Here is a 15,651-nt window from a genome sequence, read left to right as displayed (position 1 = left end):
CAGGAAGGCCCACCCAATCCCTCCTAACAGATGTCCATCCCTTTTGACACATCCAACCTCTGCCTAGAAGCCTCCAGAGAAGAAAACTCCCACACACTTTCTTTGAAAATCTCACAATCTTGGTGAATGAAGGGGATGCTGTGGGTGCAGCACATCTTGATTTCAGGAAGGCCTTTGGGAAGGTTCCCCAAGACACACAGAAGCCAGTAGAATGTGGGCGAGACAGTGCTCCTGTCAGGTAGATCAGGAATTGTTTCACAGGCCGAAGCCAGAGGATGCTTCTGTCCAGTGGCTCCTCTTTCTTCATCCTGGAGAGAAGGGACCAGTGGGGCACCATCAAGAGGGTCCTGTCCTGGGCCTTTAAGGCTATGCATCGTCTTCAGTGAGGACTTGGATGATGGAATCCATGTGAAAAGGACTTAGGAGTTTTAATAGACCGCAAACTGAACACGAGTCAAGGGTGTGATGCAGCAGCTTAAAAAGCCCATGCGATTCTAGGTTGCATCAATAGAAGCATAGTGTTGAGATGGAGGGAAGTCCTAGTCCTAACATGCTATGCTAGATATATATATATATATATATATATATATAGAGAGAGAGAGAGAGAGAGAGAGAGAGAGAGAGAGAGAGAGAGAGAGAGAGAGTAAAGGTAAAGGTTTTCCCCTGACGTTAAGTCCAGTCATGTCTGACTCTGGGGGTTGGTGCTCATCTCTATTTCTAAGGCGAAGAGCCGGCGTTGTCAATAGACACCTCCAGGGTCATGTGGCCGGCATGACTGCATGGAGCACCGTTACCTTCCCGCGGGAGCGGTACCTATTGATCTACTCACATAGGCATGTTTTCGAACTGCTAGGTTGGCAGGAGCTGGAGCTAACAGCGGCCGCTCACGCCGCTCCCGGGGCTTGAACCTGGGACCGTTCGGTCTCCAGCTCAGTGCTTTTACACACTCTGCCACCGGGGCTCCTATATATATATATATATATATACACACACACACACAATATAATTTACAATAATATATAATAATTATAACATATTGTATATACATATAATATTCATAATATTATATTGTAATACGATATAATACTAATAATACAATATAATAATATTAATTATATATTATATTTTACATGTAATATTACTAATAATATTACAATATATAGATAGAGTACAATATAGTAATTTATTGCCAGTATTGTACTATGCTAATAATATAATATTGTATGTAAATTTAATTTGTAAGCCGCTCTGAGTCCCCTTCGGGGTGAGAAGGGCGGCATATAAATGTAGCAAATAAATAAATAAATAAATAATACAGTAGAGTCTCACTTATCCAACATAAACGGGCTGGCAGAACGTTGGATGAACGAATATATTGGATAATAAGGAGGGGTTAAGGAAAAGCCTTTTAAACATCAAATTAGGTTATGATTTTACAAATTAAGCACCAAAACATCATGTTATACAACAAATTTGACAGAAAAAGTAGTTCAATATGCAGTAATGCTATGTAGTAATTACTGTATTTACGAATTTAGCACCAAAATATCACGATGTATTGAAAACATTGACTACAAAAATGCATTGGATAATCCAGAACATTGGATAAATGAGACTCTACTGTAGTCTCACTTTGCTTTGCTTTGCTCAGACTTCTTCACTTGGAATAACCCTGTGTCCAGTTCTGAGCAAAGCAATTCAAGAAGGCTGTTGACAAATCCTAGCAGCCTCTGGCAGTGTAGTCAATGGGGAAGAATGCTGGGGGTGACAGTCCAAACTTTACTGGGGATTCCAGTTCTTAGAAACAGAGGGGGGTGGAAAGAGGGAGATTGACACAGAGAAGCCCTTCTTTGGTGGAACCTTGAGTTTCCCTTTCTTTCTTTGCAGTTTCTGGGGAGAGAGAAGCTCCCCTGGGAGGCTAGCAGCCTTCAGGCGGAGCGTAAGAACCAGACCTCAGAGAGTGCAGAGAGGTACCTCCTATTCATGTTTTGGGGGGAAGGCCAGGCTGGGGGTTGGGGTTTTTGGGGCCCAGAGATCTGGAGGGGGGCATCCCAGGACGCCGCCTTCTTCCCAGGGGCTGGCAAGGGCCTTGGGATGGGGCTGGCCTTGGGAATGGAAGGGAGAAGGCGGCCAGGGATCTCAAACTCTTCTTCTTTCCCTTGTCCTTCTAGCAGCTTCCTCTCGGAGCAAATCCTGACTTCACCAAAGGACAAACAACCCATAGAGTTGGTGAGTGAAAGAAGGGGGCTGGAAAGGGAAGAGCTTGCCTTTCTCCTTCCTTCGGGAGATGGGTTCTTGCTCAGAGCATCCACTTCTCTCTTCTTTCTCCTCAACAGGGTTCAAAGGAAGTTGGGATCCCTTCGGAGGTCCTGGAGGAGGGGGCGGCCCGGGCCCTCGATACAGAGAGGTAGGTCCTTCCCATGGCAGGCGGAGGTCCCCTCTACCCCCCAAGTGAGGCCAAGGGGGCCTCGCATGCAGCCCTATTCCAGGGGGTTTGGTGGGCTCCACCTGAGAGATAGGAGAGAACTTCTTCTGACCTTGCTTTCTTGTCTCTCTCCTTGCAGTGTCCATGAGCCCCCTCTGAAGACATCGACGGTAAGAGAGGGAAGAGGGTGATCAAAACGGGGGGGGGGGGGCTGCTTCCTCTCCATCCCCACACCTCTTTTCCTCTCCCCACCACACCTTTTATTGTGGTAATCTCTGAGCCGTTAGACTCAATTTATCCCTTTCTGGGGGAGATTCCACCAAAAGTGTAGCAGAGTAGCAAAAGCAGACTTTCAAAAACAGCAGATACTTACACGGTGAGCAAAGAGAAGCCTTTTTCTGTTAGGATGGCTATCGATTGCAGAGGCTCAGTAAAAGTTCAAAAAACATTTATTCAGGTAAAAAGAATTCCATTGTAGATAGAAAGGTTTGGGAGCTGTCTAGCTTTCTAGACTAGTTTCTAAGGAAAAATAAGAAAGGAAAAATAACAAACATCTAGATAGTCACATCTTGCCTAGAGGGACAGCAAGATGCTGCTATTAGCTTGAAGAACAAAGAGAGAAGAAACTGAACCAAAATGGTTCCGAACTCATGGTCCAGTTTATTGGGGCCATAAAACATTCTGACCAATGAGAAGTTAGTGTCCCTGAAGATTCACATTTCTACTGACATCAAAGTAAGGGATGTGAGGTAAACAGGATAGAAAGAGGGGAAACACAGTAGAGCCTATCTGGGCATGCTTTGGAAACAGGGAAAGGATTCCCTCAATCTAGTCCTATCATCTATCTGACTACATCTAGACTTGAGTGGTCCAGGGTGATTCCCAACTCCTACTCTAGTCTTCCTCCCCTGGGCTGTCTTCCCATTCCTTCCCTTTTGGCCCCACACCCATGAGGGAAGGGGGCAGCCCCAATTTCACTCCTCTTCTCCCTTGTCTTTTACAGGACTCCGAAGCGGCAACGCTGACTGACATCCCCAGCCTGGAGGATGAGGTGTGGGACCCTCTCCCCAGTACAAGCAGGTGCGTTGCCCTTCGCCAGGAGGGGTGACCATTGCCCCCCTTCTTGTCTTACCAGGTCTCACCTCTTGTGCCTCTCTTCCAGCTCCGTAGGACCCGGCGAAGATGAAGATCCTGCCCTGCACCCGAGGAGATGGTCCTCCCTGGACCCAGAACAGGTAAAGCTTAGAGTTCCTCCTGGCGAGGCCTGCAGCCACCACCAAGGAGGCATCGCCCAACGCCTTTCTCAGGATGCCCCATCGACCTTCTAGATGGCAGGTTTGTCGAGAGATGTCCAGCCTTCAGGTAGGCTGCTCTTCTCAACTCCTGCCATTCCCCAGTGGTCTCTTTGGCCACTGGAAAGGTATGTAGGGACCCCAATGCCCAGTTCCTTCCAGCAAGCATCACACACGCATTCACCTGCCACTGCTCTCCCTGCACTTTTGGCCCAGGAGCCTTTCCATGGCTGCCAGGTGCCATTGTTTCTCTTCTTCTTTTTTCTTCACAGGCAAAACAACACCTACACCATCTTTGCCTGCTGGTCTGCAGTTCCTCCTCTGCAGAGGTCACGCAGGCAGTGGATTACGTGGCCCGAAAACATCTAAAGATGGCCACGGACCACTTTCTGGAGTCCGGCGGGAGGTAAGGGAGCTGGGCCTGGGGGTGCCACTCCCCTATTCCCAGGGGGCCCTGAGCGGTCTCCCCATAGGGTTGGAGCCAAGGCTGACCCTGACCTTGGCTCCCTCTTCCCTTTCTTCATTCACAGGGCATGTGGTGAATTAGTAAGCGCCGTACTCAATTCACCATATTGTTGCCTGGAAGCGGCGCTGGACCTGTTCCTGGCCAAGGTAAAGGAGGGACCTTGGCTGGCCCAGGAGGGCGAGGAACAGGGCAGCCCTACTTTTGATGCAGTCACGGTAAGGACCTCCCCACCTGCACCCTGTTTTTAGGGGGCTGGGGAAGGAGAACGGGGCCCCCTCTTTCTTGACCTTTCCTTGCATTTGAGCCTCCTTCTTTCTCTCCACAGGCAAGAGCGACGCGGGCCATCGGCGGGATCGTCAGACACATCAGGGACAGCACGCGCCTGGAGGGGTGGTTCCTGGAGCTTCTGCTCGCCTTGGTGACCAACTTCATTGAGGTCACAAGGCCTGGGTTGGAGGCACCCAGCAGGAACCGGAGCAACAGCTACGTTCCTCCAGAGTAAGGAGAGGGTGGGGAGGAAGGGTCTGCAGGACTCCCAGCCCTTTTGGGGGGCTGAAGGGGGACTCAGACCCTTCACTAGTAAGTAAGCCTTTTTCTTTCTTTCTTTTTCAGAGAACTGGCGAATATCATCATCGTGCTAGTGAAGAGGGTGGCACCGAAGTCCTTCAACAGGACCTCCGAGTGGATGCTAGAAGACGACCCAAGCATCTGCCCTGAGGGGATAGCCCTCCAGTTGCGGTAAGGAGCTAAGGGCTGATGGAGGTTCAGGGAGGAAGCCCAGCTTGTTCTCTCTGGCTGGGTTCCCTCACAGGGGTCTTTCTTGTCTTCCAGGAGCCTCCTCAAGTCCTCCTCCTCCCTAGTCCAGCACCTGCATTCCATCTGGGAGAAAGAAGCGCCGCTGGAGCATTCGGCCGGCGTGGTGGCCTTCTACGTCCAGGTGAGAAGGGTTGTTCAGCCAGGGTTATGGGTTGGAAGGGGCCTTAGGGCAAGGCTGGGGAGACAAGGAGAGGAGAGGCAGTGCTTCCCTTCCTAGCTCCAGCCCTTCATGCTTCTCTTCTTGTCTTTCAGCTGCTGAAGATCGGCCAGCGCCCACACTCCTCGGAGAAGGCCTGGGCACTGCTGACGGCCTGGCTTCAACATCACAGCCTGGCCGTCCAACATCAGAGCAGGCAGGGCCTTCTCCTGCTCTGCGAGACATACTGGGAGGTAAGCCAGGCAGAGCCCAGGCTCTACGCACCAGAGAGAGGCTCTTGTGATCATAGGAAGGACCTTCCCCAAATAAGGGGGAAGGCCTATGGTCGGGAGTTCTCTGCATTGAATGTATCCTCCTTTCTCTCTCTTTTCAGACCATGGGCCTTCAGGAACTCCTAGACGGCATCATCGGCGGAATGCAATCACCGCACACTAACATCGCCATGGAGTTCCTGAACCTGGCTGGCCAGCTGGAGCCCCTGCTGCATATTGAAGACCGGGCCCTTGCGAAGGTTCACCTAACTGCCACATGCCGCCGCCTCTTCCACCATGTGAGTCTTAACCCCTGGGCCTTTTTGGGGAGGGCGCTGGCTCCCCCCTCTCCCCAAGCCCTGAGAAGGGGCTTCATGCGAAGAAACAGGGAGTATAGGGTCTCCTTTTCCTTCTCCCTTTTAGGAGGCGGCCAACATCCGAACGGCAGCCCTCGAATGCTTCCGGCATTTCATCTGGCGCCCGGGACATCCTCTTCAGGAGCGTCAAACCATCAGTGACCTCCTGGTGGTGCTGATGCATGTGGAGGATGAGGATGAGGAGGTGGCCAAGGTAGGCAGGAGGGAGGCCCAGTGCTGGGGCTCAGGAGGGAGGGAAGGTAGGAAGGAAAGTGGAACTGACTCAGCTTTCTTCTTTTCTTTGCAGACTGCGAGGGAGACCCTCAGGGAGGCGGCGGACGTCCTGAATTGGCACCTGAAGGACAGCGTTCTGGCGGAGGACACCTTCAGCTTGCAGGAGCTGCTGCATAAGATCTCCAAGCGCCTGGTGAGTGCCCACCCTGAGGCATGGGAGTCAAGGGTCCTTATGCCCGGTGGGCAGAAGGAGCCCCCTTTTTGACCCCTGTCTCTTCTCTAGATCCATCATTGCCGCCCCAGGAAAGAGTTGGAGGAACAGGTGTATGGCTGCCTCCGTATCTTTAAAAGCCAACGTCCATCGGCTAGAAAGGTGGCAGCCATGTTAGTCGGTAAGGAACTGGGAGGGTCTTGGCCCCCTTTGTGCCCACTCCTGGCCTCCAGATCCGCCTTTGGGGCAGCAGGAGGGGCCTCTTCCCCCCTTCTGGGGATCCTGAGCCTCTTTGGGGAGAACAAAGTTCAGGTTCCCCTTCCTCCCCCTGGGCCCTCTGGGTCTTCCCCTTCCTTGGGTCTAGTGTGGGGGTCTTTGCTCATGGAAGTGGTCCCTCTCTTCTCTCCAGGCCACATTCTGCACAAGAACTACAAGATGTGTGCCGACAGGAACCTCTACACCTACCACGCCTGTAAGTGGGGCCTGAGAGGCGCTGGGCCTTGGGGAGAGAGCCTCCCGGGGGGTCCATGGGCCACCCCTCACCTACTAACCTGCCTTTCCTCCTCCTTTCCTCTCTTCCTTCCAGGGCTGATCAACCTCCTTGAAGACCGTGACCCTGAAGTCAGGCGAGTTGGCAGGGAGACTAAGACCATCCTTGCCAGGGTCACTGCCCTACACCACCGACACGGGCTGCGGGCTGCTCTTCGGCGCTTGGCGGCTCCCTGCAGGCGGGAGAGGTACCCCCCAGAGTACGCCAAGAGGCCACCCGCCTGATGGACTGGTAAGAGAGGGAGGGAGGAAAAGAAGGAGGAGGGAGGAAGGGAGGGGGAAGAGGAAATGGAGGAAGGAGGGAAAAGAGGAAGCAATGGGGAAGGGAGGGAGGAGGTAAGAAGGGTTGTAGGAGGAATAGAGGGAGAGAAGGAAGGGAGGATGGAGAAAGGAAGGAGGGAGTGAGGGAGGAAATGGGGAGAGGGAGGGAGGGTGGAAAAAAGAGAGAAGGAAGGAGGGAGAAAGGGAAGGAGGGAGGGTTAGTGGGACTGATGGAAGGAAGGGAGGGAGGAAGGAAGGGAGGAAGGAAGGAAGGATGGAAGGAAGGAAAGGAAAGAAAGAAAGCAAGAAGGAAAGGAAGGAAGGAAGGAAGGAAGGAAGGAAGGAAGGAAGGAAGAAAGAGAAAGAAGGAAAGGAGGAAGGAAGGAAAGGAGGAAAGAAAGAAAAGGAAAGAAAGAAGGAAGGAAAGAAGGAAGGAAAAAAGAAGAAAAAAAGAAGGAAGGAAAGAAAAAAGAATGAAGGAAAGAAAGGAAGAAAGAAAGAAAGAAAAAAGAATGAAGGAAAGGAAGGAAGGAAGGAAGAGAAAGAAGGAAAGGAGGAAAGAAAGAAAGAAAAAAGAAGAAAAAAAGAAGGAAGGAAAGAAAAAAGAATGAAGGAAAGAAAAGGAAAGAAAGAAGGAAGGAAAGAAGGAAGGAAAAAAGAAAAGAAGAAGGAAAGAAAGAAAAAAGAATGAAGGAAAGAAAGAAAGGAAGAAAGAAAGCAAGAAAGAAAGAAAGAAAGAAAGAGAAAGAAAGAAAGAAAGAAAGAAAGAAAGAAAGAAAGAGAAAGAAGGAAAGGAGGAAAGAAAGAAAGAAAGAAAGAAAGAAAGAAAGAAAGAAAGAAAGAAAGAAAGAAAGAAAGGAAAGAAAGAAAAGAAAGAAGGAAGGAAAGAAGGAAGGAAAAAAAGAAGAAAAAAGAAGGAAAGAAAGAAAAAAGAATGAAGGAAAGGAAGGAAGGAAGGAAGGAAGGAAGAAAAAGAAAGAAGGAAAGGAGGAAGGAAGGAAGGAAGGAAGGAAAGGAAGAAAGAAAGAAAGAAAGAAAGAAAGAAAGAAAGAAAGAAAGAAAGAAAGAAAGAAGGAAAGAAGGAAGGAAAGAAAGAAAAAAAGAATGAAGGAAAGAAGGAAAGGAAAGAAAAGAAAAGAAGGAAAGGAAAGGAAGGAAGGAAGGAAAGGAAGGAAAGGAAAGAAAGAAAAGAAGGAAAGGAAGGAAGGAAAGGAAGAAAGGAAAGGAAAGAAAAGAAGGAAAGGAAAGGAAAGGAAAGGAAAGGAAAGGAAAGGAAAGGAAAGGAAAGGAAGGAAGGAAGGAAGGAAGGAAGGAAGGAAGGAAGGAAGGAAGGAAGGAAGGAAGGAAAGGAAAGGAAAGGAAAGGAAGAAAAGAAGGAAAGGAAGAAAAGAAGGAAAGGAAGGAAGGAAAGGAAGAAAGGAGAGGAAAGGAAAGGAAAGGAAAGGAAAAAAGGAGCTCAGTCAACAGTATTAGGTCTGATCTGCCTGGAGTGTAGAGACTCCAAGCGCACACGGAAACACAGGCAGCGGAGACTCTTAGGGCAGAGAGGAGAGAAGAGAAGAGAGGGGAGAAGAGAAGAGAGGGGAGCAGGGGAGCCAAGGGAGGTGCGCCTTGGGGTCTCCTTCAGCTGAGGCCCAAAGAGAGGCACCAGTAGAAGGAGACCCAAGCCCTGCTTTCTCTCCCTTTTGCAGGAACACCACGATCCCACGAGCGCCCGCCCGGAACACCTCCGCTCCAGCTGTGCCGCATCACCAAAGGGAAGTAGCGTTCAGGAGGTGGGAGTCTGCCCAGCCCTGGCCCAGGGAAGCCCTGCCCCCCCCCACACACACACAGAGAAGCCCCGCTCCCATTCTGGGCCCCATTGTCACCCTGGGGCCCTTGGGAGCAGAGCAGAGCAGAGCAGAGCAGAGCAGAGAAGGAAGACCACCTAGGCCCCTCTGCTGTGCTCTGTTCTGTTCTTTTCTGTGTGGGATTTGGGGGCCTGGAGGGGAGGGGCCACCACCTGCACCCTGGGCCTTCCTCTTCCACCTGGGCTGGGCCCCTGCCTCCTTTGACCTACGCCCCCTCCCTGACCCCTCCCTCTCGGCCTGGGATGCCACCACCGCCCCCTCCCTCCCTCCCTTCTCCAAGGTGGCATCCCACCAAGGGCGCTTCTCCCTCCCTCTTGCCCACCCAGATGTGCCGCCCCTCCTCCCCTCCCTCCTCCTTCCCCCCCAAACAACCCCATTGCCCCCTCCTCTGTCCCCACCCCATCCAAAGGGTCAAGGGGAGGGGCAGGGGGTCTCAGCCCCTCCATCTGTCCAGGCATCTCGGGAGGCTCAGCTCCATTTGGGGAAAGGTGGCCATTTCTCCATCCATGGTGCTGTGTCTCCCGATGGGCTGAGATCCCCCTTGGGTTCCCCTTGCCCCCCCCCCCCTGCCTCTCTGCTCACCTGGATTCACCCGGAAGGAGGCCTGGCTGCTGGGAGCCAATAAGGAGGAGGAGGAGGGGTGGCGGACTCTATTGACACCACTCTGCGCTTCTTGCAGGGCCACTCCAGATGGATGAAGAAAGGGACAGTGACCTTCGTGGGAACACCGAGGGACACACCATCAAAGGACCCTGGTCATCGAGGGACATGCCATCAAGGGACCCGGGCCCTGACCTTCGAGGGACCTTGACCACCGAGGGACAGTTGACATCAAAGGACCCTGGTCATCGAGGGACGTAACAACAAGGGTGCCGGGCCCTGACCTTCGAGGGACCGTGACCATCGAGGGACACGTAACATCCATGGACCCTGACTGGCGCCTGCAGGAAGAAGACAGAAGACAGGACTTCTTTATTTGTTTTATTGTTAAATTTTAAAATGTGTATGTACTTTTTTAAAAATGTGTATGTGCTGTTTTTAAAATGTGTATGTTTTTAATATATTTATTATTGTCTTGTGTGGGAGAGGATTCCACTCCCCTGCGAAAGCGCCGCTCTTCCCCTTTGGCTTCTAGGGCTGCCTCCTGTGAATCCAGGGCTGGCCGTGGAGGGAGGGAGGCCCAGGCCTCTCTTGCAGCGGAGGGTTCCCAAGGCCCTCCTCCCTCCTCTGCAAACCCCAGGACTCACAGCCCAGCGCCGGAGGGGAAGAGCCGCCCTTGAGCAGCTCAGTGAAAGAAACCCCCCACTCTCGGTTTATTGTAATTTAAAATTATATCATTATATTATTTAATGTAGAATTAGAATAAATGTAATACTTTATTTTTAATTTAGCATTTTCCATATTATTTAATGTGTAATTAGAATAAATATAGCCTTTTCCTTTTAATTTAGCATTTTCCATATTATTTAATGTGTTATTAGAATAAATATAACCTTTTCCTTTTAATTTAGCATTTTCCATGAATTCCTTTGGGGAGGGAGACCCAAACTCAGGCCCCATCAACACTGACCCTTTCATGCAGGTTGAACTGCGTATGAGGCTGGGTTTATACTGCCTTCTATCCCAGGACCTGATCCCAGATTGTCTGCTTATTATGAGTCTGGGAAAAACAGATAGTCTGGGATCAGATCCTTGGATATATAGGGCAGTATAGATCCAACCTGAATATATTATACAGTTCAAACTGCATGAAATGACAGTGTAGATAAGGCTGTCGGCCCCATCTAAACTGCCATATAATCCTGCTTCAGAATGCATATTAACTGTATTTCAAAATGGATTATATGGCAGTTTAGACAAGGCCTAAGAAGAAGAAGGTAGAGAAGATGATAGTACTAAAGTGTAGGGGAGATCGACACTGTCCTATTTCACAGGATCTGATCCCAGATTATCTGCTTTAAACTGGATTATTTGAGTCTACACTGCCAAATAATCTGGGATCAGATCCTGGGGTAAGGGGCAGTGTGGAAGGGAATGTAGTTGGTGCAAATATAGTCCTGGGCTTACAGTGGGGGAAGGCCCAGGCTTCTCTGGCGGAGGGTTCCCAAGGCCCTCCTCCCTCCACTGCAAATCCTAGGACTTTCAGCTCAGCGTTGGAGAAGAACTGCCCTTGAACCGAACTATGAGAGTATCCCTTATGCTCTGTTTTTTGTAGTTTACCTTCTATGATTGTATCGTATAATGTTGTAGTATTTAATAGAATAAATGTACTGCTTTATTTTTAATTTGGTGCTTTCCTTGGATTCCTTTGGGGAGGAGGAGAGAAACCCAAATTATCAGAACATGTAACTCAGGTCCCACCTAGTCTGCCATATAATGCAGTTCAAACTGTATTATATGGTGAGTGTTGGCTCATATAATGCAATCTAACGCAGTTATATGAATCTACACTAACCATATAATACAGTTTGAACTGCATTAAATTGACAGCATAGGCGAGGCCTAAGAGGAAATGAAAATGCTAGTGTTTGGTTTATGCAAATATTTGTGTCATTACACTGTGTCATGTTAAGATCATTTTGTGACTGTGATGGCATGCTGTGTAAATAAAATCTGCATTTTTTAAGAAAAACTCTTTGTGTGTGTTTATAAATGTTTTTCTGGGGGAAACATTCCTTATGGAAATGCAAAACTGGGGGGAATAGCGAACCCTATCATAATGAATGACATCCTCCACGTTATTCTGACTTGTTACGATGGGCAGAATAGAAATATTTGTCCCTTGGAACATAGCCATACTCAGAGTGAATTATCTCTCTCTTTTTTTGGTCCCAAATAGAAGGACAAGGCAATGTCTTGGCAAGCGAGCCGGGATTTGCTGGATAGGGAATTAATCGATTGATCCCGGGTCACATTGGAGGCAGATGGAACTGAGAGAAAGCTGGGAAAGCCGCATGCAATTTCATCATTCGCGTATAGGTATATATATATCTGTTTATGAATGATGGAACAGCAAGCAGCTTTCCTGGTTTGTCCTCTCTAAATATCATTTTATATATCCACACACACACATTGGGCATAGGCTTGCTCAAATAATTCGTTTTCCCCGTTACCCGTTATTAATTCGTTATTTTCATTTGTTTTGAAGCAATATATGGCATTGGTTGTCCACACGTCTGGATATCGCGGTTTCGAATCGCGAGAGGCCGTTTTTCGTTATGTCGTCGTTTTTTTCGTTAGGAAAAAAAAGCTTTTGCAAATCACCCAAACTCCCACCATTCAGGCCCTTTCCTTTTGCCCCTCAGCAAAAGGGGCGTCACGGGCTCAGCCAATGGGAGGGGGCGAGGGGGAAGGAGGCCGAGGAGGAGGAGGAAGACGGAGGGGGGAAATGGCCGCCGCCGCCTCGCCTCAGCTCAGGCCTGATACTCAGAGGTTTTCACGTCTGTGCGAAGCTAGGCAAGTGGGGTTTATATATCTGTGGAAGGTCCAGGGTGGGAGAAAGAACTCTTGTCTGTGGGAGGCAAGTGTGAATGTTGCAATTGGTCACCTTGATTAGCATTGAATAGCCTTGCAGCTTCAAAGCCTGGCTGCTTCCTACCTGGGGGAATCCTTTGTTGGGAGGTATTAGCTGGCCCTGATTGTTTCCTGTCTGGAATTCCCATTTTCTGGGTGTTGTTCTTTTACTGTCCTGATTTTAGCTTTTCTGTAGCTAAAAATGCATATAAAATTGATTCTATAGGGAGGATAAATGATTGGATTTCAATTCCTACAGCTTAGCTTTCTCTGCCAATAATGGTACCATATCAAACTAAACCTCCCAAGATTCTGTAGCAGTGAGCCATCTTGGATATTGTAAGGGATTTATTATTATTATTATTATTATTATTATTATTATTATTATTATTATTATTATTATTAGACCTTGCTCCCAGGAAGGTGCCTTCGCTGTGGCTCCCAACTTATCTATCTATCTACCTTTCCACATATTCTCCACATTGTGTGTATGTGTATGTATATTATATATACATGAGCCCCAATGGCGAAGTGTGTTAAAGCACTGAGCTGCTGAACTTGCAGACCGAAAGGTCCCAGGTTCAAATCCCGGGAGCAGAGTGAGTGCCCGCTGTTAGCTCCAGCTTCTGCCAACCTAGCAGCTTGAAAACATGCCAATGTGAGTAGATCAATAGGTACCGCTCTGGCGGGAAGGTAATGGCACTCCATGTAGTCATGCCGGCCACATGACCTAGGAGGTGTCTATGGACAACACTGGCTCTTGGGCTTAGAAATGGAGATGAGCACCAACCCCCAGAGTCAGACATGACTGAACTTAACGTCAAGGGATACCTTTACCTTTACCTATACACACACACACACACACACACACACACACACATATGCAGGGACTATATATATATATACACAGTATATATCACACACACACCAATTTAACAAAGTTTCAGCCACAAAAACAAAGTTTCTGAAGTAGAACAATGACTTTCACAGTAAAGACAACCCAATTTAACAGGAAATAAGACTTTCAAACCAGGAACAGATTTCTGCAATTATTAAAAAATGGTTTATTATAAAAGCTATGAAAATTCGCCAAAAATCAGAGGACAAGGGAAACGTTCCAAATTTTGGTGAGCTATCAGTGTTAAATGTGTTCTACCACTGTACCAAGTTTGAAGAAGATCACTCAAAAAATGAGGGTGGGAGAGTCCTGTAAAGTCCTCTCCCTCTGTGCTGTTTTTGGGAATTGCGCATGCGCGTCCGCCATTAACGAATTAATTTAGAAAATAACGAATTTTCGTTAATTTCGAAATTTTTTGGGGGCAAAATTCGGAAATACCTTCAAAAACGAAACGCTGCCCCCCTCTACTTTTGCAACGAGTTTAGAATCAAATTTTTCGTGGATCGATCAAGCCTAGTAAACAACATAAGGCTAACATGACACAGCTTAAGAATACACATTACACAGTTCAGCAATAACTGTAACATTGCCTTCCCCTCTCCTTTCTCCTTGCTGGATGCTGCATGGCATCGGTCTCCCCAATCGCCCCAAAAGGGGAAAGAGGACACTGCCCCCCAAAAAAATCCAAGGGGAGAGCCAAAGCCAACGTTCTTTACATCACAGTCACAGAAAGGTCTGCAAAAATTAGCCCCCCTCTACTTTTGCAACGAGTTTAGAATCAAATTTTTCGTGGATCGATCAAGCCTAGTGGCTATGTGTGTATGTCAATTAAATAGGTAGCCTGTCTTTCTCAGCCTCACATGGATGCATAAATGGAAGAAGGGGAAGAAGAGGAGGAAGAAGGCAGAAGCGGCGGCAGTAACATATATACTTCATATTAAGCCTTAATGACACATAGAGACTGAGAAAAGAGGCAAGTTTTTTTATCGTGTCAGAAGCGACTTGAGAACATATTGCAAGTTGCTTCTGGTGTGAGAGAACTTGTCATTGACAGAGGTGTTGCCCAGAGGACACCCGGATGTGTTACCATCCGACTTGGAGATTTCTCTCATGTCCTCTAAAGCTAGAACTGACATGAAGGAGCTCGCCCAGTCTTGCAGATTCGAACTGGCAACCTTCAGGGCAGCAACTCAACCTTTAGGTTAGCAGTCCAGCCAGCACAAGGGTTTAACCCATTGTGCCACTGCAGCTCCTACAAAAAAGGCAAAGACTACTATAAAGTGGACAATAAATGGTCAAAAAGAGAATGTGGTCATACAGGAAAAGGTAAGCAACAGCTAGCACCTAACTGCTCACGTCATGGACACATTCTTATCTGTTGTATGTCTTGCTAATAAATGCCAGTCAAAACGTCCAAGTCAAGCAATTAGTTAGCAAGCAGATTTAAGAAATACAGTATATAAGAGAGAAGCATTTCTTTTTTCTTACCATTTTATCAATCTTCATATCATCAAGCTACTTATTAACCAAAGACCTTGTTCCTATAATATCTGGTGCATAAACATTAACCAAGGAAGCATTGAACTACAGCAGTGATTTCTGGCCCTTCAGACTGAACAATCTATCAGAAAATTATTAGCTACTTGGTGTGCCAGCCTATCAATAACCAGTCAATTAGAATTGTTAATTTTTTCCTGAATATAAGAAAGTTCCTTACCATGTGCTAAGTCACTGGTAATTATTTTCATCCCTGACTTGTCTGCTGCATAAATTACCAAAGTTGTAGTGCAGTGTTTTGGGCTTATAACAGCCTTTCATTCTTTAATTACATTATTTGCCATGGTACATTGGCATTGTCCCACTACAACAATGGTTCTCAACCTGTGGGTCCCTAGGTGTTTTGGCCTACAACTCCCAGAAATCCCAGCCAGTTTACCAGCTGTTAGGATTTCTGGGAGTTGAAGGCCAAAACATTTGGGACCCACAGGTTGAGAATCACTGTTCTAAACAGTCACTGAACCAGTCACATGGTCTGCACCCCCCCCCCCCCACACACACACACACACACTGCTTTAAGTACATAGAGCTAAGATAACTTCAAACCAAAAAAGACATATACTTCAGGTGAAGGGGCAAAGATGTAAAAATACTCCTTTTCAATCCAAAGTCAAAAGCAGGAGGCCCCTTTTCAGTGGAGAGGGCAAGGAAGGACACCACGAAAGTTGGATCTTCAAACTGCAAAAAAAGCTATTTATTGCGAGCTTAGCAATGCGACAAAAACATGCATACATCAATGCAATAAAATAATTTGTCGCCCTTTCAAAATGGTTGCAAGGGTTTTTATCATTTCTACAGAAAGTAGTAAGCATATC

The 15,651-nt window shown here is 47.9% G+C and overlaps 1 protein-coding gene across 6 annotated transcripts in view; it reads left to right on the top strand.

The window, feature by feature from the left end:
* LOC103280078 (uncharacterized) overlaps window positions 1-10,374 on the top strand; it is a 57,973-nt gene extending 47,599 nt beyond the window's left edge. For 4 of the 6 annotated variants that reach the window (XM_062981970.1, XM_062981968.1, XM_062981971.1 and 1 more), the window contains 19 exons: window positions 1,888-1,970; window positions 2,172-2,229; window positions 2,337-2,407; window positions 2,565-2,595; window positions 3,429-3,505; window positions 3,588-3,660; window positions 3,990-4,123; window positions 4,248-4,398; window positions 4,509-4,681; window positions 4,796-4,921; window positions 5,015-5,120; window positions 5,252-5,389; window positions 5,530-5,706; window positions 5,831-5,977; window positions 6,071-6,190; window positions 6,281-6,389; window positions 6,618-6,680; window positions 6,795-6,989; window positions 8,710-10,374. In XM_062981970.1, coding sequence (XP_062838040.1) covers window positions 1,888-1,970; window positions 2,172-2,229; window positions 2,337-2,407; window positions 2,565-2,595; window positions 3,429-3,505; window positions 3,588-3,660; window positions 3,990-4,123; window positions 4,248-4,398; window positions 4,509-4,681; window positions 4,796-4,921; window positions 5,015-5,120; window positions 5,252-5,389; window positions 5,530-5,706; window positions 5,831-5,977; window positions 6,071-6,190; window positions 6,281-6,389; window positions 6,618-6,680; window positions 6,795-6,982 — 2,025 coding nt within the window. In that variant the 3' untranslated portion in view covers window positions 6,983-6,989; window positions 8,710-10,374. The remainder of the gene's footprint in view (window positions 1-1,887; window positions 1,971-2,171; window positions 2,230-2,336; window positions 2,408-2,564; window positions 2,596-3,428; window positions 3,506-3,587; window positions 3,661-3,989; window positions 4,124-4,247; window positions 4,399-4,508; window positions 4,682-4,795; window positions 4,922-5,014; window positions 5,121-5,251; window positions 5,390-5,529; window positions 5,707-5,830; window positions 5,978-6,070; window positions 6,191-6,280; window positions 6,390-6,617; window positions 6,681-6,794; window positions 6,990-8,709) is intronic. The other 2 variants (XM_062981972.1, XM_062981969.1) reach the window with 1 other exon arrangement.
* The last annotated feature ends 5,277 nt before the right edge of the window (window positions 10,375-15,651 follow it).

The sequence above is a fragment of the Anolis carolinensis genome, chromosome 5 (assembly GCF_035594765.1).
Source record: "Anolis carolinensis isolate JA03-04 chromosome 5, rAnoCar3.1.pri, whole genome shotgun sequence".
NCBI classification, from domain to species: domain Eukaryota; kingdom Metazoa; phylum Chordata; class Lepidosauria; order Squamata; family Dactyloidae; genus Anolis; species Anolis carolinensis.
The sequence above is the reverse complement of the archived record's forward strand: the minus strand, read 5'-3'. Positions and strand labels throughout refer to the sequence as shown.